The following is a 26,592-nucleotide window of genomic DNA, read 5'->3' on the forward strand; positions in this document are numbered from 1 at the left end:
TCTGGTATTTTATTCTAGGTCCTTGCAAAGACTAAGATGAATACACGAAAGGACTTTGGTATGTTCAGTTGAGGGGTGACTGTACTAGTGAAACACTTTTCTTTAGACCAGATTTGAATTGAGAGACATGTTTCGGTTGGGGACTCGCACTTCAGCAGTTCTTGGTGCCTTCCCTCCGAGGGAGGAATGATGTGTTAGTCCCTTGGAGCATGATGAAGTTTGTTTTAAAACACCGCGTTCCTTGGAAGGTGCTGCAGCACTGTACTTCTCTGGGTAAATAGAACAGTGGGGCTGCCGTTTAGCTGGCTGTTTGGTATGCTGAATATTGAAAGCGTGCCCATGTGAGTGTATTGAGGCAATAAAGATACAGTGTTGCCATATTGAGGAAAACCACATGGTAGCAATTAAACGCTGTTTGCATTAAAATAGTTTGTTGTGAGTTCTCTTTTGATGCATTATTATGCATGAAGATATTATATCCTGTCTATCAGTTCTTTGCTACTAACCAGTCAAAGATTGCAGATGAAAGCATTGGGAGAGTATTAATGGTTTCCTCTATGAGTTCTCTACCTCTAGGATTAATCATTTGTTTAAGTGTCCTTCTATCACTTTTTTTTTTTTTTTAATTCCCCTGGGTAAGCATATGACAGACATCACGAATCCATTTTAGTTTGTTGGAGAGGCAGGATTCAGAAGTCTAGGTTAACCTTACGTCTCTGGCTCTCCTGCCAGTCGGCTTATATAGCTCTTCAGAATGGTGAAATAGCAGGGCTCAGCCGTCTATTTAACAGAGTTCTAGCTGTAGTATATACTTTGCTGTGATAGCACAGGCTTTTATTTCAGGAGTAGTACATACTCATGAACTCATAACCTTAACCCTTCTCGTGAAGACCAAAATCTGGGTGATGTCATCTACTGAATGCCGTTTGGTATGTTTGTTACAACCTCTATCAAAGCTTTCTTATATGTGAATATACATCATTTGCTGATGATGACTTGGTTTTGTATGGTAAGGAGCAGTTTTCAGGCCCTCTAGATGAATGTTTTCCATAGGTTCTTAGCAACTAGATACATACCACCTTCCAGCATTAGATCTGGGAAAATAGTATGAATTTAAGAAGCAAGAGTATGTGCTAGCCTAAGAGGTTTTTTGAGGGAGCAGATATATATTGCCCAAAACAATATAAGTGACACCGATGCATGTAGAACCTCAGGATGAAGAGAGCTAGACCAAAAGAAGCCATGTATATCAACTGTCAAGAAGAATTAGTTGTTACACCACAAATACTGGTTTTGTGGACGAGCTGTGTTCATCTTCGGAGAGCATAACATAAAGATAAATATTTAATAATCAAGGCTCGCTCACACTGGATTGTCACGTAGCAGATGATAACCTAGTAGGCAGCACAAGATTTTGTCTTGCATCTTTCGTGATTTTTGCAAGCTGACAAGGAAAGACTCTGCATTTCTTTGCAGCGGATGAAGAAGACCAATCATCTTAAACATGCTCAAGTGATTGGTTTGCAGATTCTTCTATGCAGAGTTGGAGAATGCTTTTATGGGTGATCTTTTAGTGGAGTTTCCCAGTGTCTTAAAGCAGCTACTAAATAAGTGGTATAAAAAGTAGTCAGTATTTACTTATATTTCAAGGCATTCTATTAGATGACAGAACAGGCCTGAGATTTTGATCCCTTCTTCCAGTAGTGTTAGAAATCTGCATTAGGCATATTTTGGATTAAAGGCTACAACGTACAAGTCCTCCGACCCGGCGGGGCCTGGAACCTTGTGCTGGGAGCTTGTGTTGTGTCTCTGCAGCTGAGGTGTGGGGCTGTCAAACTGGTGTCTTCCCCTTTTCGATTGCTTCTTCTCTCGCTCCCTTTCTTGCATTTTACATAGTTCCCCAGGTTCAGCAGAACTCCTGGAGTCCTCCTTTGCCTGGGATGCCGTGTAAATGACTGGTAAAATGTACCAAAGGTTCTAGGTATAGATCTTATAATGGGACAGAAATGACTGTGACCCCGTTTGTTTCCTCGGCAAGTTTGATACTTTTCCACCCGTTCTCTTAATAAAAAAACCCATATAAGACAAAATGCTGAAACTAGCAAAAGCCGCCTTATCCTGAAGAATAGTCCACCAACTGGGTCCCGTTTTCCAAGTTGGAGAGAAGTAAAGTGTGAACAAACCCTTGTGTTCCATGTTAGCCAGTCGTTTTTTTTTGTCTGGTGCTGAATATAGATTTTTCTGGTCACACCTGGCACTGATGGCAGTGGCTCCCTGTCACTGTTAGAAGGTTTTTGTATTGCACTTCAGGGGCATCTTAGATCCCAGCATTGTTAAGAGACTAATTTAGATTCTCCACGTAACTTTTGAAAGCCTACAGGGACACTGAACTCTTCTGAACATACTTAGCCAGGATTTTATGTCAAATTTTTTAATTTAGTAAAATGCTGATTCAGATTTAGAAAAAAAGAAAGAGGAAAATATTGAAATTGGTATTATAAAGCATTTTTTAAAGAAGTTGTCAGTTTCGAAGGTTTTGACTTTGTCCTTTGTTTTCCTTTCAGTGAACAAGCACAAGCCATGGATTGAAACAACCTATCACGGTATAGTCACAGAAAATGACAACACCGTGCTCCTGGACCCCCCTTTAATAGCTCTGGACAAAGATGCGCCACTGCGTTTTGCAGGTAAAAAATTCATCTGCATTTCTTTTTTAACAAGTGGAATTGCTTTCTTGATGACAAATGCTGTGTGTTGCTGTGTGTTCTCCCTAACAGTCACATAATGTTTCAAAGATTTTAGACCCCAGGAAATGTTTGTACATGGACCAGAATTTTGTTTCATGTTTACAGCCATCAATATACAGCTGTATCCAAATATCCAGACCAGAGACTACTCTATATTACAGATATTCTATGCTTCTTTCAATTTCATGTATATATGTTAATTTTTTCTGTTTCCTTGGAGTTTGTTTTTTTTTTTTTTTTTTTTTCTTTGCATAGCGTCTGACCTTTTCGTCAGTTCTCTGGATTCCGCATTTCACAGCATTCAGTCTGGAAGTTCTGAAACGATTATTTTCTTACTATTCCGAAGAGAGTTTTTGGTTTTCTTAGTGTTTTTGATTTGTGTCTTAATAGTAATTAGTAGAATTAAGATTGCATTTCTTCTTTGCAGCATTTGGACTGAGAATTCCTGTAGAAATCTAGGCTTCCTATGATGAGCTTGCTTAGCGGTTTGGGGCATTTTAAAAAATGAATGGCCTCTTCTACCTGAAGAAAAGTCTTTTTCTCATCTAACAGAATATAAAGAATGATACACAAGTCACTTGCAAAATGTAGGCTAACTCTTGACTTTCAACGTAGGACTCACAGATGACAGTTTTACAAACTCCTGCCGTAATTTTTTTTTTCTGGAATCTATTGCTTAAGAATACTGTATTCATTAATTGAATGCAGTACTATGGAAAGTATGTTTTTTGTTTTACAAGATGTTAGAAAACTGTATTTGAAGAATACCATCGGGCATTTGCAGGTATTTAAATTAGTTGTAGCGGATAACTCAAGCTTAAATTAGATACTTGCAGAAGCTTACTTGGTTAAGTAAAATTTTTGAGTCCTCGTAAAATACCTAGAGGATGTGACATTAGCCATTTCTGGGAACATTGCTTAGCCTAGCTTGAAGGAGGAAGTGGCAGAAAAAGAGAGTGATTAAATTAACAGCCATTTGAAACGTTCAGCATGCCTACAGCATTGGGTGCTATGGTATTACGGCAATTTGGTCACAATTTCTTGAAGTGGTACTTAAAATAACAGTTTTGTTGCATTATCATAAAGCTGTAATTGTCTCCAAGGCTGCCTTTACAAATTCAGGAAGTGCAGAGAGAGTGGTAAACCTCTGAAATTCAAACTTCCTCATATATTGAGTACACATGGCAGAAGGTCTTAAGTGATCTTAACTGGAAATAAAACTGCTGCCTATGAATGAAAAAACTTTTCATTTCCAAATGCAGAAGCTTGTGTTGGGATACACAAAATCTGTTAAGTAAGAAAAGGTATAGGAAGGCTGACTTGCATGCTTGGTGATTAGGGGAATATGAATCATCTCTCGCAGTTCTTAAGTGCTTTAAATGTAGGTGCTGGTAGTTTCACAGCGTTGAACAGATTTTGGAAATGGCTGTGTTATACCTCTTGGTGAATAGTAAAGTTTTCTTGAGTGCTGAGTACGATGGAGCTTTAAGAAAGTACTGGCAGAATGTCTTCAAATATATTGGCAAATTTGCAGAGGAGAATCCACTGTCAAAGCAATCTCTTTAAATGAGACTGCTTTTCCATTGTGTTGATCTAAATTGTATGAACCTACTTTCATTTAATGAACATTTTTACTAACTGGAAGTTGGTTTTATTAAACGTTTGTATAAATATGATATATTTTGGCTTTCAAAAGTAACAATTGTTAAACAGCTGCAGAGCAATAGATTTAAAATAGTTAATTTAACTTCTGAATATAGCACTCTAATGTCAGGAAACTTTCCTCGATATGACTCTGCTGGATTTGAATTGTGTGAATTTTGAATGACTGTGCCATAGGAATCTGTAAAAGTATTCATCTACCATCAAATGGAACAATACTTGAATCTGTCTTTGAGGAGACCAAGTGTGGGAGTGGTGTTGAATCAGCGTTATCGATTCTGGTTGGTGGTGCCGTAGTCGTGTCCTAGGACGAAGAATAGCGTTGTTATTGTCCAGCAGCATCTCTGTGGGTGTTTAAGTGTGAGAAACCCATTAGATCAGTGACATGTTTTCACAGCAAAACAAAGCATTTTCAGGATTAAACGGCTGTTTCAGCCCTAACTGGTATATTCTTACTTATAAGTCAAATTTATTCATGTTTCAGAAGGTTGATATTTTAATTAACTGTGCCCCCTAGGTGAGCTGTGAAAGTTCTGAACTGTCTACAGGTTTGAAATATTTTAAATAGACCTTTTTGCTTTATTTCAATTTTGAGCATGTTGAAACATCTTGAAACTAGTTCATTTAAATGCTTTGTAGTAGATGAACTGTGGGGCAAGTAAAACTATTATTTTATTGCTTTGCTTCCCCGGTGCTGTGGGTAGGGTCCTAAAATTCAGATGTGCAAAACCAAGTAGGGTTATATAGACGTTTATTTCTGGGGTAATTTGATTAGTTTTACATCTGAAATGACACACTTTTGAAAACGGAGTTTGAATGTAGTCATGCCAGGTTGTGTGGTTGTACTGCCTGGTGCGTACAGACTCTGTGGAATCAGTCTGTTGTATCAGGAGTGTTACAGATCGGCCTGAGAAGACAGTGCCCGTTCTCCTTCCTCAGTGAAAGTTTTCTACATTACAAATGGAGTCACGTTGGAATTTGATCCAAAATGGTTTTGCTGAAAAAATAAAAGAACAACTACATTTTCTATTGTACAGTAATTCGTGTGTAAAACCAGTTTAATGTCTGAAGCTCTTGATATGAATTTCCCTTTACTATACAAAAAGGAACTGAATTTTTATTGCGTTTGAAACTAACAGTGTTGTATCCGGATGCCTTCACATCTCTAAATGTGTTCTGAGAGTATAACGCAGGGTCTCGCTAGCAAGATGTTTGAAATGTTTCCCTTGTGGAAGGAAATACTTCCTTGTGTTTTTTGATGTGTCTGTGGTAGGGTTTTAATTCCTCTTCCCCCACCCCTAGAGAAAACCACTTCTCTGCCACAATACTTTATTTTCCCGTTACTGATCTAGGATGCAAGAAATATTTTTGTGGGGGTTAGGAATTTTTCAGCTTGGAGCGTGAATATGCATAGAGCTTTGAAAATGACCTTGCAGAATCTCTATGCATGCTTCAAAAAAAACCCCAAAAATCCAGCAAGACTTTCTGCCGGCCTCTCCCTGGCAGTGTGCAGGGTTCCCATGTTCCAGGGGCGAGCGCTGCTGCCGGGGGTCCAGGTGGCATCGCCGTGGGCAGGGAGCTGCGCTGACGTCCTGTTGGTGATGCCGTGCTCGGCTGGGTGATGGCTGTAAAGAAATGATACGTAGAGAAGATGACTGGCACTGTGTAATCAAACACATAAAGATTTTGATCTTGTCACACCCAATGAGTGTACAACAAATATGTTCCACAGCCGGTTGTCAAACCTAAGAGAAAATTTTGCTGCCATATTTCAGCCAATTTTGCATCAAATTTAAGGCGTTCATGAAATGACATTTTGGTTTTTACCTACCACGCATACCAAATACAAACTGAAATGGAGGTACCACTACGTGTGAAATTAAAAATCAGCTTGTTTTTTAAGTTTTGTATGGTACTGAGAAATACTTGTTTAGGACATTCTACAGGTATTTAAACAGGAGGCTTTCCTGAATGCTCTCCATGATCCTCATGTAGGATGCTGGAGGGTTAGAGCTGGGAGAATACACTGCCTCTCCCACTGTGGATTGGCAATGTAGAGGGATGGCTGACTCCAGAGCTTGAAAAGTGTCTAGTCACACTTCATATCAAGTTTAAATATCTTATGAACCTTTTCTGTAGCTATATGACATAATTACGTATTTTACATCATTATATCATAACATTACAGAAAGGGATAAAACAGTTAGACTCAACAAAACCTTAAAATTCTACCAAATCCTCATTGTTGTTTTTTTGTGCTACACAGGAAAGGAGAAATACAGAATGCCCTTAGGATATGGAATTACTGTATGTTTTCTGGCTAACCTAAGTTCCACAAACCTGTGTTAGCTGTAAAATGAAACGTTTTTTTCAACGGTAATTACAGTTGAGTGAAACACTGTGAAGTGCTGTCCTAGTTGCAGCTTATTTAACTGAACAGTTTTTAATATATCAAATATAAACTAATTTACAGATTGATCACCCTTCTGTTCTAAGATTAGGAGAGGTAGAAATCTATTTCAGTAGTGTATCTCAACTTCAGAATGAAATGAGAAAAAGCATTAACCTCAGGGAGCATGGTATGGGACTCAGCTTACTTAAATGCAGTAGAAAAAATTCACTGCCAAGAATTCTATAGTTGTAGAAGAGCGTTACCTGTACTATATAAATATATGCATTTCATAACTGAGATGACAATGAATGTCATCTGTATATGAGAATTTTAATCTGTAAATTGTCTTACTTGTCTTGAAACTGCTGTGTAAGAATCTAATACATTTTTGAGAAAGGAGGGGGAGCTTTACTTTTCAAAATATTTTGTAATTTAGAGAATTATTCCTTTTTGCTTCTTTTCATTGCAGAGACACTTTGAAGAAGGGAGCTTAAAAAGCCTCTTAGTTTGGGAGCTCTGCATTTGCTTATTTAGAGCACTTGCATCATAACTAACACCGTAGGTTTTATGCATTATAAGTTTTTTCAGTCACAAGACCCGTGTCTGTGTAGTTATAAAAGGGCTTTTTGTTAACCTTACTCGTGTGTGAAGTGGAAAATACGATTGCATCGGGTCAGTTATTGTGCTGAGAAACATCTGGCAGGAATTGAGCTATAGTACACCTTGAACAGAAGCTTTACACCCTAAAAAGCATCTGGAGACACACAGCTATTTACCAGAGAACTTGTTTATGTCTTATGCTTAGGAGCCAAAAATATAATGCCTGAACTTCCTAGCAGCCAAATTGGGGTTGGTGCCAGAGTTAAAGGTCATTTCCGATGATAAAGAACTGGCCAGTTTTTAAACAGCCTCCCCTTACCCAAATAGGTAATTGCCGCATTAGTGCACTTCTCCCTCTTCTCTCCATTAGCAGGCTTTCTGCTTTAATGTTCCCTGCCATATATTTTTTTTTTCCCCTGTAATCTTAGTGTTTCACACCCAGTGCTTGACTCTCAAGGTTAGAGTTACTAGAAGGGAGCAGGGAGGTGGGTGTAAGAGATGTGGAATATTTAGAAATTTGCAGTTGGAATGTCATTTGTGGCGGATCAATGGTGTCAGCCACGAATTTATGCAGTGCAGAATTTTCTTGAATGATCCTATTGCCAAAACGCTTTAAAGTCTGGGATTATATTTATATCCTGTGTAAGAATAGACCGAAATAAATCATGTGGGTGCCATAAGAGTCCATATACTTGGTGTGTTAAAATAAAGAGCTGATTATAAATCTAGGGATTACCTGAAGTGAGTTTCAGGAAGAACCTAATAAGAGCTATTTCAGAAACTGGTTCCTTTTAAAATGAAGGACTATAAATCACGGCACATTATAAGGTATTTTCCCTTAATTATATTTCTGCTTCAATATTAAATCGTGAATTTGCCTTTTAAAGAAAAGTATTTCTCTGTAACTATAGTGCCTCATCTCTTTTTAAGGCCAATCTAGAATGGAGACTGGAATATCTCTGTTACTGGAAGTGTGAAAATTACCAGGAGATGTGCCAGAAGTGATTTTAAGGGTACAGGTCTGCTTTGTTGTACTGGAATTCAGGTCAAAGATGCTGGTAATGAGGAAAAAATTGATATGCTGGATGATATGTAAAAGGTGATAGTTTGGGGGTTTAACAAACAGCGATTTCCAGGGGAGTGAAGAACAGGGTTAACTGTCTTTTCATTAAAACAGTGAAACCATTCCAGGTGCCTGTCACAGTCATCTAATCCCATTGTAGAACTCGGTTATATCCGAGATCTCCTCATAAGAGTGGAAGATGCAGGGCGCTGTGGAAGCCTGTGCTTTTCTGGAGTGGCTGGGGGTGGCAAGGCAGGCTGCTCCAGGGCATCCTCCGAACTGGGAGATGGATATATTTGAGTACCTGAATCTCTTCTGTCCAGCATTAGAGTATTTCAGCAGTAGAATAAAATGATAGAAGCTGTCGATTACTCATTTAGCCTGGAAAAGCAATATACTGCTACGAAAATACGTAACTCCCCCCCTTACATTAAAGATTTTGTGTTCATTAGGATCACAGTTTAATGTGTACGTGTTTGAATCATGAATTATGGCAACACTGTCGAGTTTGATGTAGAATTTAAATTTTACAAATGCTAGGTGTAACACAACCTATACCAATAAAAATTTATGTGGAAGCACAAAAATCCCATGATTATTAAAAGAAAAAATTAAAAATTTCTGGAACTCAAAAGGGGAGTATGAAGTTTTTTAACTGTAGAAACATGGTGGTTTCAGTATAATAGAGAAAAGCTTGTTTAAATTACTTAATGTCTCCTTTAAATAGAATAGCATAAGTAAATTCTGATAAATTCTGCTTTATGGATAATTCTTCATCAACATGGAATTTTGAAAATACCTTTTGTTTAGCAGTTGGTATTATTAATGAAGAAGAAAAAAGCCTTTTGATAAACTTATTAAATACTTCAAAATTCTACGAACGACAACCTGGAATTAAAAGAGTAAATCATATTTAACATAACTAAAACTCTAAAATTGTAACAATTACAGCAAATCACCACTGGAATTTTAAAATACATTTTTTCCAAAGCTTTTCTGTGTAATGTGTGCATCTTTGCCTTTTCCTTATTTGCTCCTTTTCAACCTTTCCTGTTACTGACTTGGGTTTATCTTTTCTCCCTTTAGAGAGTTTTGAGGTGACAGTCACCAAAGAAGGTGATAAAGGGTTCTTTCTATCCCTTTTATGAATATTAACCTACTAACTTCGGTTATGAAATGGGGAATCAGCACTTAAACAGAAGATCCTGTCATGCTCTTTCGTCCCATTTATTCTCCCAGTTTTTTTCTATTTTAAAATCTATTGATAAAAACTGTTATGTAACCAAACCCTTGGTTAGAAATATCTGTAAATCAGACATCCATTTGAACCATTCGGGATTATTGTACATTTTATGGACACTGAAGAAGTTGGTTTTGGGGAAATTAGCATTTTCTCATATTTTCACTGATAGCTTACTTCTTTGGGACATCTTAATTTTTTTTCATATGCTTTGTAAATTAATATTTAACTACCGAAGCATTGTAACACCTTCCCTGCAGTACAATTTCATTTAGTACCTACTTCAGTAGTTTAAAATCTGAATCAAATACCTCTTCTCAATACCTCTAGAAATGTTTACAGTAGGAGTGCATTCGTGGTGCTATGATACCACTGCAACTGTAATAGCAAAAGAGTCTTTTGTGTCGGTGTGAGAAAATCACCTTCAAACCGTAACAAGTTAAACAGGTGAAACCGCAGTGTAGGTGATGAAACTGTTTATCGAGTGGCTTTTGTTAGCACAGCGAGGTGTGCTGGGCTCCCTCCGCATAACGGAGCTCTCGGAGTGTAGTCTTAGGCTTAGACGGGTTTTAAAATGATGTACTAAGGATTTCTCTCGCAAGTTCGTTAGGATGAAGAGTTGGCATAGAAAGGAAAGCCTACTAAATCCTTCCATGTGCGAGCTGCTTTGACTAACATATTTGGTCTGTGTTAGTAGATAGCAGTTGAAATGGATGCCTGAGAAGTTGGTATTTCTACCTTTCTCATTTAGTAGTTTATTTTGATTCCCTAATTTTAGCCAGGTACATTGCACAGGAAGACTTTGTTCTTTGATTGTTGACAGAATTTCTGTAATTATGGTGCTGAACCTGTACTTGAAGCTTTTTCATCCCTTGACTTGTAACTGTGCATTTTAACCTTTTGCTCTGGTCAAAACAAACAAGCTGCCCAGCTATTCCCAGTAGCTTGGCATAGAAGACGTTACCAGTGGCCTTGGCTGTACGCTCTTATAAGATCTACTTTTACCCTAGAGCTATCTCAAGTACTCCTGTGAAATGCCTGTCTACATTTCTCTTTTTCTCTTTTGTATTCCTGCATGAATGGATGCAAAGTAAACAAGTTGCTTGGAAGGCAGACGTATGCTTCTTTTTTACTAAAGTTCCCAGAAATCACCCATTTTAAAGCACAACGCTCTTGCTTTGTCCACAGACCCTCACAAACCCTTGGCTGCAAAATATTCGGTCATTTATTTTAAAAAATATGTAAGAATTTTGACCAGTTCTAACCTCTCTTACTTTGAATCTGTAGGTGAGATTTGTGGATTTAAAATTCACGGGCAAAATGTTCCCTTTGAAGCAGTGGTAGTGGATAAATCCACTGGTGAGGGAATAATACGCTCTAAAGAAAAGCTTGACTGTGAACTGCAGAAGGACTACAGCTTCACCATCCAGGCCTACGACTGCGGAAAGGGACCAGATGGAGCGAACGCAAAAAAATCCCACAAGTAAGTAAAGCTGTGGGGGGCTGAGGGGAAGTTTGGTGTCAAGCCATCTCCTGCTCGTAGTGATTTATGGTCGTTGTATATGTAAATGTAAACCAAGTGTGAATGCTGGAAGACTGTCGTGTAATGGTAATAAAAATAGCAGCAAAATGAAACTGTTTTGACATCTCTTTAGCTGTATTGTAGATGATACTGATTTATCCCTTGATGTCACTGGGTTTACATTAGAAAATAGTATGGGGACAGAAGCAGGAAAACTGTTGATACAGTTAAATCTGGCTTGAGTCGACAAAGTTTGCATGGGAATTCGGTTGCTAAAATCGAAAAACTGGTTCAAGAAGTCAATCTATATTAAACTTCACAAAATGGAAGAGAATACATGTTGCCGTCATTTGTAGCCAGGCTCAGCAAAAAAAAAGCAAGATCAATAGCATGAGGTTCTTCTCTGCCTAGATTAAAGAATGGGAACAAAGCAATCTTTAGCTAATCTTTATCTAAAGAAAAAACCACAATGTAAAATGCTCTCTAGAAAATCCACTTGAAAATAACTGTTTAACACCCTGGTGTAAACATCTGCAGAACATGTGGAAGATTACTGTTTGTGGGAAGCAAAGAAGGGCGTAAGTAAGTGAGGAGTAGACGTTCAGCACTCATCCTGGTGACTTATACAGGCTGGTTACTCTAGAGCTGTGTGCTTCAAATACACAGCAGAAAGTTATCTCCTTAAGGATTACACTTAGGGAAAATAAGTATGCCCTTAAACTCTACTTTATATTCTATGTGTCTTTTGAAGAAAGAGTTCAAAGAGAAAGATGGCAGCAAATGTTTTGTTGGGTTGGCTGGAATTAGATTCTTTGTTCTGTTTCATAGCGTATGGTTCTTTCTCCGCACTGGAGAACTTACCTATATATGTTTCTACCTGTGTTGGTTAATTGATGTTGGCCATCCATATTCATGGCTGTGTAATGAACCAGTACAGGCCTAGCAGCGTGCTCTGCAACTTGTCTTTCCCCACAGCAGAATGATGGGTTTCCAAGATCTACGCCTACAAACCACTGTTGAAATTTCTCTGCCCCATGACTGTGTTATGTTTTTTTTGTGGTTCTTAACCATCTTGGAGTTTAGCTCTTAAGAGTCAGGAATATAAAACGCGTTTGGTACAGAAGGCCATTTTTTGTTGCATTTATTTAGCATGTAAGATAAAATAAAACCATAAAGATTTTATATATATATTATTTTTTTTTAGCATAAGTATTACATTGGTCGTTGACAGAAACTGTATTATTTTCATATTCTCTGCATACCAACAATCAGTGACAACCATGAACGGACGGAATCCAAGAACCAATCTGTTGAGCATTAGCTAGCTATATGGTGTGTTAAAGCATGTCTTCTGCTTCTGTGATTCTTCCATTTAAATTATTGGATATCTCATTCCTACATCCAAGAACTAAGCCAGTTTTCACCGACTTAAAAAAGCTCAGTACTTTATTAGCAAAAGAAAGGTAATCAAATGCGCTTGACTGAGCTCTTAGTCTAAGACCGGTCTTAACTGTCATTCTTGTTCACATGAAATAAAAATTGGGTGTTTTCTGTCAAATACTCTGACAGCAGGGAAGAGCGACAAGGACTGTACTGTTTTAACAGAAGTAAAAGCCTATTTTGTCACCGCTGTATTTTGTTGTATTTCTGTAAAATGGCGGCAATTTAAAAGGGTTTGAATATTATTTGCAAATAAACAGGAATAGTAAGCAATAACCTAGAACTACACTGAATTATATAGCAACACACTGGAAAACCATCCGCTTTTTTCCTAGATAGATTAGTTGAGATAGTGACTAATGAAAGTAAGAAATAATTTCTTTCAGGGAGCTTAAATTCTGAAGGATAACTTCGTCTTTAACAGAGGGAGCTGTTTTATCAGATTCCTTGCGTGATTATGAGTTTTGCAATATAAAGGAAACTGACCTTTCTGTTTTATTTCCAGAGCAACAGTACATATTCAGGTGAACGATGTTAACGAGTACGCTCCAGTGTTCAAAGAGAAGTCATACAAGGCAACGGTTATTGAAGGGAAGAGGTACGACAACATCCTGAAAGTGGAAGCAGTGGATGCGGATTGTTCGCCTCAGTTCAGCCAGATTTGCAATTATGAAATTGTAACTCCAGATGTACCTTTCGCTATTGACAAAGATGGTAAGAACGCGATGCGAGACAGAGTGGGAATTACTATAATTTACCGCCCTAAGAATAGGACTTCAAACTGGTCGGCATAAAACCACAGCAACCCTGGTTTGACCCTTTCCTACAACATAGTTAAAAGGAGGTGTTCACTTTAGCAGTTTGAATTGGTAATGAAAAGTGAGATGTCTTTCAGTGCCAATACCATGTTCTGTCTACTGAGGTAAGGAGCAGATGGTCTGTTGCGTGTGTGTTGTTTCTTGAAAAATGCTTTTCAAAATGAAGGAAATACGGTAGCTCTATTATGTTTTAAACCAGCTCTTAGTAGCCTTGCTTTTTTTTTTGCCTGTAGTTTTCTATTCTGTATTAGGATAGCTTTTGCTAATTAGCTTTCAAAAATGGGATTCCATGTGTGTGCTTTTCACATTTGAGATGCTCATGTGGCTCTGGAGATTACAGTATCATGGTTATTGGCTTTGAAGTGTAGTGATTTAGTGATTTGTTTAGGTAATTTCATTTCCACCACTGATCTGTGACCTTTCAAAATCTCTAGACTACTTCTAGGGGTTCAAGCAAGCTGATTAAGCAAAGTGAGACCATATTTAGTGGGCTTTAGTTTGAGTTTTTGGAGGATCTGTGTTACCAATGGATAACTTCCATCAGTGTGCGAATTAAAAAAAAGTTGAGAGTCGTGGTACATGCCAAAGAGTTTATTTATCAGTTACCACATATGAACAGTTTCATTTTGAGTAACATAATACATATTAAGAGCCTGATAAGTATACACCTCTGCTGTTCTGTGTATGTGTGCTCATCTCTGGATGTATGTAACTTTTAAGGATCTGGATCTAATGTCTGGCATCAAAAAGTCAAATAATGAAAGGGCTGGTTCACTTGCAGGTGTGTCTTAAAGTCTTGGTACCTGCATGAAGTATATAGGTGGTACCTGGGCGCATTTAATGCGGCAGTGACCATGAGAAATGACTAGATATTGATGTCTGATTATTGCTTTTTGTTTGTTTTTTCTGGTCTCAGGTTATATAAAAAACACAGAAAAGTTAAGTTATGGTAAAGAGCATCAGTATAAACTGACAGTAACAGCGTATGACTGTGGGAAGAAGAGAGCTGCTGAGGATGTGTTGGTTAAAATTAGCATTAAGCCTACATGCAAGCCTGGCTGGCAAGGTTAGTTTGATCTCCTTTCTATCTTATTTTAGCATTTTCCAGTACCTTCGGTTTAACATGAGAGATTTTTAATATTGTTTTTTTGGGTAAATCTACAGGTTGGAGCAAAAGAATAGAATATGAGCCTGGTACTGGTTCGTTAGCTCTCTTCCCCAGTATGCGTTTGGAGACATGTGATGAGCCAATAACCTCAATTCAAGCAACGGTTGAGCTAGAAACCAACCATATTGGCAAAGGCTGTGATAGAGACACCTACTCTGAGAAATCCATTCACAGACTCTGTGGTAAGAATGCTTTTGTTAAAATAAAGTGGTCTCTCTTGCTTATTAGTTTTTCTTTGAATGTTATGTTAGACCACAAATCAGTGAGTAGATATCGTCTTTATTTGCATGTAGTTTCCTCCAGCTTTTTTCCCAGCAGGCAATAAAAAGCATGAAACTGGCTGCAGGTGACTTTTAAAATAATTCTCAAATGCAGTAAAGAATCTCTTTCTTCTGCCTCTCCAGTAGCTTATATAGACTAATAATTTCCCTCACATGAGATTCATGTTCAAGAGCTGAGAGAATGTTACAGACTTGGAAGGGTATAGCTATTAAAACCTCTCTGTTTTTTTGAGGCGTGATGGATGTGAAGGATGCAATGTAAGAAATACATGGTGAAAAAGTAGATGAGAAAACCAAGGAAGTGTGGTTTGGAAAAAACAGTTTACTTGCATCAGTTAAATGTACACTGTGCTTGCCCTAGGAATAAAGGGCGCCTTGGCATCCCTGTATGTTCTGGCTGAAGGTCTTATGAAAAGTTTATGAATCCTTTGTAGCCAATATGGAAGAATTTTGATTACAGGACAAATCACCACTGATGATTTATGTCTTCAGCTTCAGCTGAAGTTAGTACAAAGTGTGAATACAGTGTAACCCTAGAGACCCAGGCAGTTCCTAAGCTGTTCCCTGACGAGGTCACTGTGACATTAATGATTTAGGCTTGAAGTGGGGGGAAAAAACAGCAACCGTGTACCTGCTGGGTATCTTTGCTCCTGACTATATTATTAGACACTGATGTGGGAGGGGATGCTTATGCAGCTCTCTTCAACTGGATGTGTATTAGTCTTAAAACTAGTATAGTGTGAAGAGAAAGGCATCGTTTTCATGGGCCTGAGGGAGAAATGGTATTAATGTAATTGTTCCTGAGATAGAGGCAAAATAAGGTTCTACAGCTGCAGAGATAGTAAGCGAAACAATTTCAGTGAGATTAGATGTCTATCCAGAAGTTAAATTTATGGCAGTCATCGTGGCATTAGACGTTCATTATTAGTGCCACATTATTAAAAGGAGAATTGCTTGCTGTGTGATGGTAGTGCATAATCCCGACAGTTGGTGCTGAAAAATTAGTGCTCAGAAAAACAGTTTGGTTTGAAACTAGCTGTGAGCTTTTTAGTTTCTATGGATTTTTTTTTTTTCATTTGAGTGTTTTTATTGTAGGTGCTTCTTCTGGCACAGCTGAGCTGCTTCCCCCTCCAAGTAGTGCTGCTAACTGGACAATAGGACTTCCCACTGATAATGGCCATGACAGTGACCAAGTCTTTGAATTTAATGGCACGCAAGCTGTGAAGATTCCAGATGGCGTTGTCACAGTCAATCTAAAAGAGCCCTTCATGATTTCAGTGTGGATGAGGCATGGGCCTGGAACCAAAGAGAAAGAGACAATTCTGTGCAATTCAGACAAGACAGGTTTGTCAATACTTCAAACATAAACAGTCTCATTGTTGGGGTTTGTTTATTTGTTTTTTTATATGCTGTGGCAGCACCTTAAGTTTTTTCTCTAGGTTAGGTTTGTCTTGGAAGTGAAATGGACTGTAAAAATCGCTCTTTGTTGTGCTTACCTGTAAAGGCATGGCCTTAGATTATCTAGCTTTAGATTAGGCAGACTTTTTTTTTGTAATTCTATTTCAGTTATTTTATGCATTTCTTTTTGCTGTGGTAGATGACTTATTCCAGCAACACAGTCTCGATCTTTGCGTCTCCAAAGATAGCCTTATTCTTGATGCTGCCTAAAATCATTGATAGTATATCAGGTTTAGTGGCGGCATTTGCTACTATATCTTCTTTTTTTCTAGAAGGAGATAATTTCTCTTTCTCCAGTGATGGAGTTTTTTTTTCACCCTGTGCATAATTTCAGTCTCTGTGAGTGCTACAGACACAAACATTTTGAAGATACTATTAATAAGGAGGAAATCTGATAACCCTGTTTCCATAATTGCTGTCTAAAGGGGTAAAAGAATTCTTGTCTTTGTTAGCTGGAGCAATTCATTTGTTCGGTGTATTAGAAGGATTCTTTATTTCAAATGCTGCTAGGTTTTTCAAAGGAAATTACGCTGAAAATAGAGTAAATGCAGCAGCCCTCACCCTTAATTAAATTTTATCTGAAAATAAGAAAGATTTAACAGTATTAGCAATATCCTAAAAGCATTTGTTTGAACAGGAGAAAAATGACTGTCATTCAGAACCAGGTACAAATATTCTCTTTTCCCTACCTTCACCCATTCCTGTTAATCAAGCCCCAAAACTTCGGATTCATGGAAGTGAGTGAACTGGAGAAAAAAGGCAAATTTAAATAGAGTTTTTCCTGTTTTAAAGAAGCAGACCTTTAAAACAAATTTTCCTTTTTTATTCCTTGGTTTGACCTAACTATATAATATTTGCAACAGATAGTTTTCTGGTAGTAGAAATACCATTTGCAATTCATTTCAATGGTGTTTTATACAATATTGAAAGACTGGAACTAGGTTTGTTGGAGGGAGGCAACTTAGAATATATTGCACTGGAACAATACAGTCAGATTTAATGCTGACAGGCTGAGAGATTGATGTGATTCTAGTATTCTTTCATTCCCTCCTTTCTTGACTCATCCATGCCACGAAATGGATGATGTAGCTAAAATGTTTCTTATTCTTACCTGTTTCTCTAGCATCTCACCTTTTGTATTTATTTTAAATGTTGAATCCCTTAGAGCTACGACAATATAGTTTCCTCTTAGGAAAGCATGTCCACCTGCCATCATGTGTACATGTTCCAAAACAGTAATTAGATGTGATAGAAGCTACTCATTTGTAACAAAAAAGCTCTTCTATTTGCAAATGGAACTCTCTCTCCCACTGATAGGTTTATCTCCCCGAGTCTTTAGTCCTATGCCTTGGTTTAGATTGGATTTGGAGATAGACGTGTCTGTTTATTGTACAGTGTATTACTCATGGGTTGTTCAAGAATGTTTGCCCTAATTACTGTTACAGATGTTTCTTATTCCTCTTAACACGCCTGATTTACTTCTACGTTTATTTCTTCCTATCAGTTGCTTGGGGATTTATGTATGAAATTACAGAATAGGCCATTTTTGTGAAGTTCTTAAGGTTTACAGAAAACAATGATACTAATTAAAACTCTTGTGCAGATATGAACCGGCACCACTACACACTCTATGTGCACAATTGCCGACTTGTTTTCCTCTTCCGCCAAGATCCTTCAGAGGGAAAAACATACAAACCTGCTGAATTTCACTGGAAGCTAAATCAAGTAAGTTTGGAAGGATGGCTGATGGGGTGTTAGAATGCAGTGAAGACCATCGGAGACTATATTCCCTGTAGTATAATTATTAATAAATACTTTTTGCAGCTCCAGACTCCTTATGTTATGTTTTCTAGAACCCAACAGTGCTTATTTTATTTGTGATCAAGTATCAGAGATAATTTGAGTTATCCCTTTTAATCTGGAATATAACATGCTGCTTTAGTGGTTTTATTAAACCCACCGGGGTACTCAGTCATTGTCCTGAGAGGTAGTAAAACGTGGATTTATATGTGAAAATCCAATGTCAGTCTTTTAGCTGCGATTTATCTTCACTAAATACACTATAAGATAACGTGCGTGAAAAAACATGAATTATTCCAGTTTGTTTATAGCATTAAACTACTTCCGAGCATGCGACATTCTTAAAGATCAAAGTGTCAATAGGGTAACAGAAGAACTTACCATCTTAATCCATTTTCACACTGAAATAAAATTTGTGACTTTTTACACATTGCAAGCAGTAGCTACAAATCAGTTTTCTTAATTAGATTTTACTCTGCAAAAATAGAGTTAATAGGCCTCTGAGGGATGCAGGTCGTTTCTGCTTCCTATTTACAGAGAGGAGCTGTCTGGTTCTATTCTTTCAGTCATGTATTCTTAATTATGTTTGAAAGTGAAGGCAGTATTAACTAATCTTTAGTTTGGTCCTACTAAGATCTACAGAACTTTTTTCTCTGAATTCATGGTGTTATGATACGAAGAATGGGACAGAAGGGACTAAGTTTTTTGTGTGCTTTTCCAGGCTTTTGAATCGGAGTGATCAAATAACCCTGTGTATCCGTACATTTACAAAGTTCTTCTAGTTGCTTTAGGTTGCTATTGCAACTGTTTTTCCAGCTACTAAACAACGAGTTACTTTCTAACATAGCTAACTATATCCTGTTTTCTGTGCAGGGCAGTTTATACTGTTTTAATGGTCAAATGCCCATATATGTCCTTATTTGGAGGATTGTTACTTTCCAAAAAACTAATCGGCTTTCACTATAAATGATTCTGTCATGGAAGGCTTTTTTCTATTCAAAATGAGTCCCCCTCAGCAAATACAGGTCCTTTGTCAAGCAATATGTTATAATAGTATTTCAGAATGTGTTTGCATGTAGATACGTATTTTTAAATTGAAATATGCTGTAATTAGATATTATAAAAATTAAACGAATGGAAATACATGCAGCTTCCTTTATTGGCAATAGAAAAGAAGAAACGATATTTGACAGTTTGCTTTTTTCAGATGCGTGCTGTGTGTGAAACATAAAGGATGTCTATATAGGTTTACAGGTTATCCCTATGTCTGCATGTAGGTATATGCAAAATGAGTATCAGATCAATCACTCAACTGTAATTAAGAAAAAAAATTAAAGTAGTGTTTTTAAAACTTTCTTTACTCAGGTGTGTGACAAAGAGTGGCATCATTATGTCCTCAATGTTGAATTTCCTGCGGTAACTCTTTATGTAGACGGTGTTTCATATGATCCTTTCCCAGTGACTGAAGATTACCCACTTCATCCTTCAAAGATAGAAACGCAGCTAGTAGTCGGAGCGTGTTGGCAAGGTAATTATTTACAATTGTTAATACTGTTGATTAACTTTTTTTTTAAGTGAAATCTTTGTGATTAAACTAGAAGTACATCGCAGATTTTTTTAATGCGTGAAAGAGAACTTGTTTTGTCTTTTGCAGATTATTTTGGTTCCTAGGTAGTATCACATATTTCCTCTTTTAGTCATTTTTTCCGTGAGTGTGTTTTTGCTCGTTGGCCACAGGTGTGTATAAAATACAGAGCTACTCACTGAGCAGCATTCCATCAAAGTAACTTTTGTGGTAACTGTGGGAAAGCAGATATCTTATTTTTAATAACAGTTGTAAGAGTTCATCATATACTTCTGATTACTAAGCAGAACGCTTAATTTCAGGTAGGTTGAAAAGGGTCTTGTAGGAAAAGCGTTCTCATAAATGGGAGCATGACCAGCAGACAATTCAGTGAAGCAACACATTGATGCTGTCTTTTGGGTATTTTAGCATTTCTGCTTACAAAAATAAACATAGAAAGCATCTGCTTTATTGTATGCAGACTGTGGATTAAAACATGCTACTCTGCAAGCTGTAAAATGGCGATTCATGTGCTTTAATACTTGTGAAACCTACTTTTAAGAGCTTGAGAGAAAGGAGAATAATGCATCCGAACATGGAGGTTGATGACCAGAGACGTTACAAAGATGTAACGAAGGTCTTGCTTCCCAATCCTGCACTGAAATGTTTGATGATTAAATTTCACCCTGGCTGGTATAAAGCTGGTCTTTTTGGTTGGAGATAGAACGGTGTTAAATCATTCATGTTTTATTGTAGTTCAGAATATAGACTGTAGTTGTGATCCACAGTAATGCACAGAAGTACCTTGTGAATGAATGACAAATGGAAAGCTTTGAGACATTTTAATCAAATTGAACAGTCTTCTGTCTTCAGTGTCTCTTTTCTCTTTGAATTTTAAGGTTTTGAAGTGTGAATGAAGGTTAAATTATCAAAATATCCTCTCCATCAGATTTACTATTTTGTGGCAAGTTCAGTCTTTCAGTGTTAATGTTATTTCAGTGCCAAATTCGTTCCTTTGAGTCAATTATTTTCTCCATAATTCATCTCATTCTGTTTGTGACTTTCCAACTATCTCTTCTAGCTCAAAGGGAATCTATAGTGGCTGGTTTTCAAGAAACTGGAGCCTGGAAACTCTGTTCCAGCAAAGTATATGGATTGTATAGTGGCTTCCATATATGTTCTGCATCCTAATAAAAGTATATACATTTAGTTTAAAAACTCCTGTGCTTTCATATTGGCACCATTATATGATTCCTTGATTTCTTCTGACATGAATTTTTTTTTTAATTACACCAGACTGGAATAGGAGCATTAAAAGTCTGGAGGGCGAGAACTTGAGGCACTACCTTTTAAAAATTCCCCTAAAAGCCTGATTTTTAGGGGATTGGAACACAGGGGAAAAAAAGTATGGTAAAGGCGTGAAGTGAGTGCTTAAGGCCATCCTCTTTGTCTTACCAAGATTTTAAAATAAATCTGGCTGCACTGAGTTGTATGTACAGCTCACCTCTAAGGAGATATTTTATGCTTTTGAAAAAGTTCTTTTAACATTTCTTTTAAAAGATTAAAAGCTGTTTTTCATTTTTGATGCTTCTCTCCCCAGATGCTTCCTTCTGATAAATTGACTGTATAATATATATGATATATTGTTACGATAAAAAAAAAGTATCTCTGTTGGTCATGGCTCCTTTTGATCACCATTTAATGCCTTTTGGTGATTTGCTGGTAGAGGCTGGATCTCACCTTAATGTCCCCTTTAGTAGTTGGAAGAGGAGAAAATAAATCGAGGCAGTTGATAGAGCTGTATCTCATTACTAATAGTGGTCTGTGTGAGATTGGGTATCTGTGGTTAAAATGTTCTCCAGTATGACTGTTTTACTGCAGCTTGCGTGTGGGGCTCTTCAGGTTGTCTTGTCCTGAATGTTATGTTCTTTACCAACACGGTAATGCTTCTTCCCTGCATTGCAGCTGTTAGTGTTTCAAAGGACTCGCAATCCTTGAGACGCTGGGTCGAGTATAAGAAGGCTTTTTTGGGGAAGTGCTGCTGGGTATTTTCTGTGATAAGAGAGTTTGCCAGATTGTAACTACTTGATCCTTTCCCTGTTGTCCTATTCTTTGTCTTGCTTTTCTACAGAATATACAGGAAATGAAAATGACAATGAAACTGTGCCTGAGACCTCTGCAGGTTGCTGGAGTTTTTCCCTACTGTTTTATTTCATTTTTAAGCCAAGACATTGCTTCATCTCGCACACAGCATGAAATGCAGGCATTGCATTCAGGCCATTGACCTTCACATAATCCTCTCCTAGGCTTGTTTCTTCATTGTGCTTCTATTTCCAGAGCTTCATCAGCTGTTTTTGTTTTGCTTTCTTTTTGGGTTTTGGTGGGTTTTTTTTGGTTGCACCCAAATGCACATCCATGTACAAATCTGCAACCATTGTGATTGCAGTGAAGTGGTGTAAAGTAAGTTGCTGATGTTAAATATCAGCTATAATTTCTTTAATCCAGTTTTGTTAAAACATAAACGCACCTCATCCTATATAAATATATGTGTATATATATGTATGTAGGGGGGTGTGTATCATAGAATTATTCAGTAGGTTGGGAAGGACGTCTGGAAGTCAGGTAGCTCTGCTCCCCACTCCAGAGTGATTCCAAATTTAGATTGGGTTGCCTGTATATAACTCAAACAGAGCTGTAATGTACAGCGGGTACTCACTTGGTCAGAAATTGATAGAAAGTTCTAATTACAGTGAATGGGCATAAAAGCTTCGGCTACCGGGTATTTCAGGTTGGCTAAGGGTTTTATTTTCTTAGAAATTTTTAGCGATAGTTTGGTGCGTTTTGCGTCTTGAGACGCTTAAAATTAGTATGTATTTCTAACAGTGTATTCAAGATAAGTACTCTTTCTGTAAAGAATTCCTGGAATGGTCTAGATATAATTGACAAGAGGTTTCTAGCTGTGCATCACATTTTAATTTGGCAAGGATGTAACAGAATCCAAGGGCTATAAGTTGGAGCTGTACAGATCTAAACTGGAAATTATATGATTTGTAAAAGGACAATTCACTACTAAAAATTATGCCAGGGATCTTTTATCACTTAGAATCTTTAAAACAAGCTTAGACATCTTTCTAAAAATCTGGTAGCTTAGTAAATGGTGACCTTGAAATACAAATTTCCGGGTAGCGTTCTGTGGCCCCCATTGTTTAGCAAGATACAGACACATCATGATGTCGTCTTCAGAAAATATAAGCAGAAAGGGGCTTGTTGGGTTGCAATTCATTGGACTTAACTCGGATATCTAAAAGTGAGTTACCTGAGTTTAAACTGCTCCCTTGGGTCCATACAGAAAAGGCGACACCTTTACAGGGGAGCAACGAATTCTTAGACACCTTTTTCAGAACGAGCGGCATCACTTTGTGAAGTTTCTTTCTGTCCTTTGAGTGCAAAGAGCCTGTGATGATGGCGTTAGATGTAGATAATGAACATCTAGAGGAAGCACACCGTCATCTTCTGTGCTGATGGGCATTGCCCGTTTTATAGAGAACATCTAGTAGGAGGCGTTACCTCAGCATGAAGGTTCAGGTTTCATAGTTCATCTCATTGGGTCTGTCTTCCATTTCTGAAGAACACCACCTCGCTGTACGGGACATTTCTTTTGAAATGTGTGTTATGGAAATACCAGCCTTAGTTTCACAGTTTGAGATGGCCCCAGCTGTTTTGAAGGCCATGTGCATGGTGAACTGTTTAATTTTTTTTTTTTTCTTTGTGCCTGAGCATAATCACAAGGTTAACACCCAGAATGGATAAAAACTAACCCGCATGCATATAATACTTTGTGGTACCAGAAGGCATATTTGTTTTATAAAAGGAAAAAAAAATTAAAGGAATCAAAATATCTAAAGATTTTTCCTTCCTCCCTTTCTGAAGGTGGTGAGCTCCACATGGCGCAGTTTTTCCGAGGCAATCTGGCAGGTCTGATGATTCGTTCTGGTAAACTGGAAAACAAGAAGGTGATAGATTGCCTGTACACTTGCAAAGAGGGACTGGATTTGCAAATGCCTGATGGTGTTGGCAAAGGCGTGAAGGTAAAATTGCTGCACGTGAATAAAGGGGAGCGTGTTTATTGCTTTGCTGATAATAGTTACAAGTTTTGCTGGCACGGTTACAGAATCATAGAATCATCTAGGTTGGAAGGGACCTTCAAGATCATCTAGTCCAACCATCAACCTAACTCTGATAAAAACCATCACTAAACCATGTCCCCCAGCACCATGTCAACCTGTCTTTTGAACACCTCCAGGGATGGTGCCTCAACCGCTGCCCTGGACAGCCCATTCCAAGGCTTGATAACCCTTTCAGTGTAAAAATTCTTCGTAATATCCAACCTGAACCTAGTTAGTGGGGGTGTCCCAAATAAAACGAGCTAATCTATTGTGCATTAAAATGACAGGAAAACCAGGAAATCTTTCTTGTATAGGCATGGTCTTAGTGGAGGTTAGGAGTGAAAGTTACTGTGTTCTCTTTAAGTCTTGAAGAGAAATTCCATGTTTGCAAGCCTCTCTTTTACCAGCTGTACAAAGGTGTCTAAGAAAAGATAAGAGATTCTTAACAAGCAGCTCAGTAGGAGACTAACTTGTGTGCCTTTTTTAATAGCAAGATTATGTGAACGGAGCTGAATTTCTCCTTTATATTAGCTGTCTCTCTTCCATGTTACTAGAATATTCACATCAGAACTATATAAGTGCCTAGATTTTTTTCTTAAAGAACAAAAGGCTAAATATATTTGACTGGAATAAGGAAGGGAATGGGGAAGTTAGAGTGTACTCAAGGCTGGTAAATAATGGCCTTCTTGCTTTGAATGCAGATGTCGTTATCCTGGCATTTACCAGGCTACGCAGTGCTGAACTTCCAGATTTAATTACCTGTTCATGTTACTGTTTGAGTATTCTCTTATATTATTTTCTGTCTTGTTTCAGGTCCACATGAACCCAAGTCAGTCAACGCTGACCTTAGAAGGGGATGATATTGACAGAGTGGATAAGGCCATGCAGCACATTTCCTACCTGAATTCCCGCCAGTTCCCAACACCTGGCATTCGGCGGCTTAAAATCACCAGCGTGGTCAAGTATGTCCTAGTGCTGAAATAACACGTCTCTGTACGGTGGTGAAGCCTGAAACAATGTTCCTGTATCTCAGTTGTGGTAAACAAAGGAGTCTTGCTGTGTGTAACTGTCACACATTTGAATATGGATAAAGTTTTGTGCACCAGCACTCTTAGTTTGTTCCTGAGACTGCAGTAAGGAGTGTGTAAGACAGGGAGGAACGGCAGGGGTGTGCTGGGAAGGGTGTGCTCTACGTCTCCAGTATCACAGCCTTCATTGAAGGTGTTATCTGTGCCTGTTAGAGCGTAGAAAATGGGGCCAAATGTTAACGGTAAGTAAAAATTAATTGTAAGATTGCTCCCTTGGTGGGGAATTCTTCCTTTCCAATGCAGTTGATGAATTTATCTAAGACTCTTGGGTCTGAGACAGAGCTTTTTAAAAATTCATAAAGCAATTACTCTGCATAATTGTGCCTTCCTCTAAAATAGTCTCCTTGACTGTGCAAAACTGCTTCTGTATCTCGTAGGTGTTTCAATGAAGAGGCCTGTGTCTCCATTCCTTCTGTGGAGGGATATGTAATGGTCTTGCAACCAGAGGAACCAAAAATCAGCCTTAGTGGCATCAACCATTTTGCCCGCTCTGCTTCAGAGTTTGAGAGTTCTGAGGGTGTTTCCCTCTTTCCTGAGCTTCGCATAATAAGCACCATTACACGGGAAGTGGAACCAGAGGGAGATGGAGATGAAGATCCTACAGGTAACAACATCCTTTTCCTCTTAGAACTGTTGCCAACCCTCACCCCGTTCAGCGATCACATTGGAGGATCTTCCTCCTGCAAAGAGGCGTGGATTTCTCTTTTAATAATGAATCTAGTAGGGGAAAAGAAGATGTATATCTCTTGTGAGGTGTAGATACTCTGCTCTGGGCTAGCAAGAGTTTACCTTGAAGTGGTAGTAAGACCAGGCCGTTATCTTAATGTAAATATCCCTTGGTTGTATTTTGTATTTTTTTAAAATGACTGTTTCATGAATCCTTGCTCTCTTTACTTTGGGCCCAGATCTTAATGTTTGTTCTGGAAGAAGAGCTGAGTTTGCATGTGACATCTTACAGCTCCTGGGCTCTTGTCTCCTTAACCTTTGTTTCTGCTTAACTCTTTGGCTTTTTCTCTGCTTTTTAGTACAAGAGTCTCTGGTATCTGAAGAGATCATGCATAACCTGGATACATGCGAGGTGACAGTGCTGGGAGAGGAACTAAATCAGGAACAAGAAAGCCTGGAGATCGACATGACGCGGTTGCAGCAGAAGGGCATTGAGATGAGTAGTTCCAACCTGGGCATGATAATCACAGGTAGGGGCTACCACTTCTGGTTGTTCTGTAGCAGGGGTCTGAAGACAGTGATAATGGGAACAGTGTGCTGGGGAGGTGGTATGTCACACCTTACTCCAAATACTTTCTTTTTGACAAGAATTTATTGCTTGGAGGTGTTACAACTATTTTGTGGAAAGCTGCGATTCTAGAAAATATGCCATTCTAGAACCTCCTTTCTGTTCTTCTCTCATGTCCCGAATTGTGGGTTGCCTCTGGAGAAATGCAGTACACTTTGCCCTAGAAAAAGGCTTGTTCCTTGCACAGATAATCCAGTGCCTGGGAGCATGCACCAGTCCTTCCTGTTTTATATTCAGAATATATTAATATACCTGAAAGAAAGGCTGCCAGAATCCCTTTAAGGACTAA

General features: G+C 38.1%; 1 protein-coding gene across 1 annotated transcript in view; it reads left to right on the forward strand.

The window, feature by feature from the left end:
* Positions 1 to 26,592, forward strand: part of CLSTN1 (calsyntenin 1) — a 37,838-nt gene that overhangs the window by 7,478 nt on the left and 3,768 nt on the right. The window contains exons 2-14 of the mRNA XM_074161515.1: positions 2,565 to 2,687; positions 10,992 to 11,187; positions 13,172 to 13,380; positions 14,401 to 14,550; positions 14,649 to 14,834; positions 16,029 to 16,277; positions 17,995 to 18,116; positions 19,557 to 19,719; positions 21,887 to 21,937; positions 23,686 to 23,843; positions 24,735 to 24,883; positions 25,387 to 25,613; positions 26,035 to 26,205. Coding sequence (XP_074017616.1) covers positions 2,565 to 2,687; positions 10,992 to 11,187; positions 13,172 to 13,380; positions 14,401 to 14,550; positions 14,649 to 14,834; positions 16,029 to 16,277; positions 17,995 to 18,116; positions 19,557 to 19,719; positions 21,887 to 21,937; positions 23,686 to 23,843; positions 24,735 to 24,883; positions 25,387 to 25,613; positions 26,035 to 26,205 — 2,154 coding nt within the window. The remainder of the gene's footprint in view (positions 1 to 2,564; positions 2,688 to 10,991; positions 11,188 to 13,171; positions 13,381 to 14,400; positions 14,551 to 14,648; positions 14,835 to 16,028; positions 16,278 to 17,994; positions 18,117 to 19,556; positions 19,720 to 21,886; positions 21,938 to 23,685; positions 23,844 to 24,734; positions 24,884 to 25,386; positions 25,614 to 26,034; positions 26,206 to 26,592) is intronic.

The sequence above is a fragment of the Numenius arquata genome, chromosome 20, assembly GCF_964106895.1.
Source record: "Numenius arquata chromosome 20, bNumArq3.hap1.1, whole genome shotgun sequence".
NCBI lineage: Eukaryota > Metazoa > Chordata > Aves > Charadriiformes > Scolopacidae > Numenius > Numenius arquata.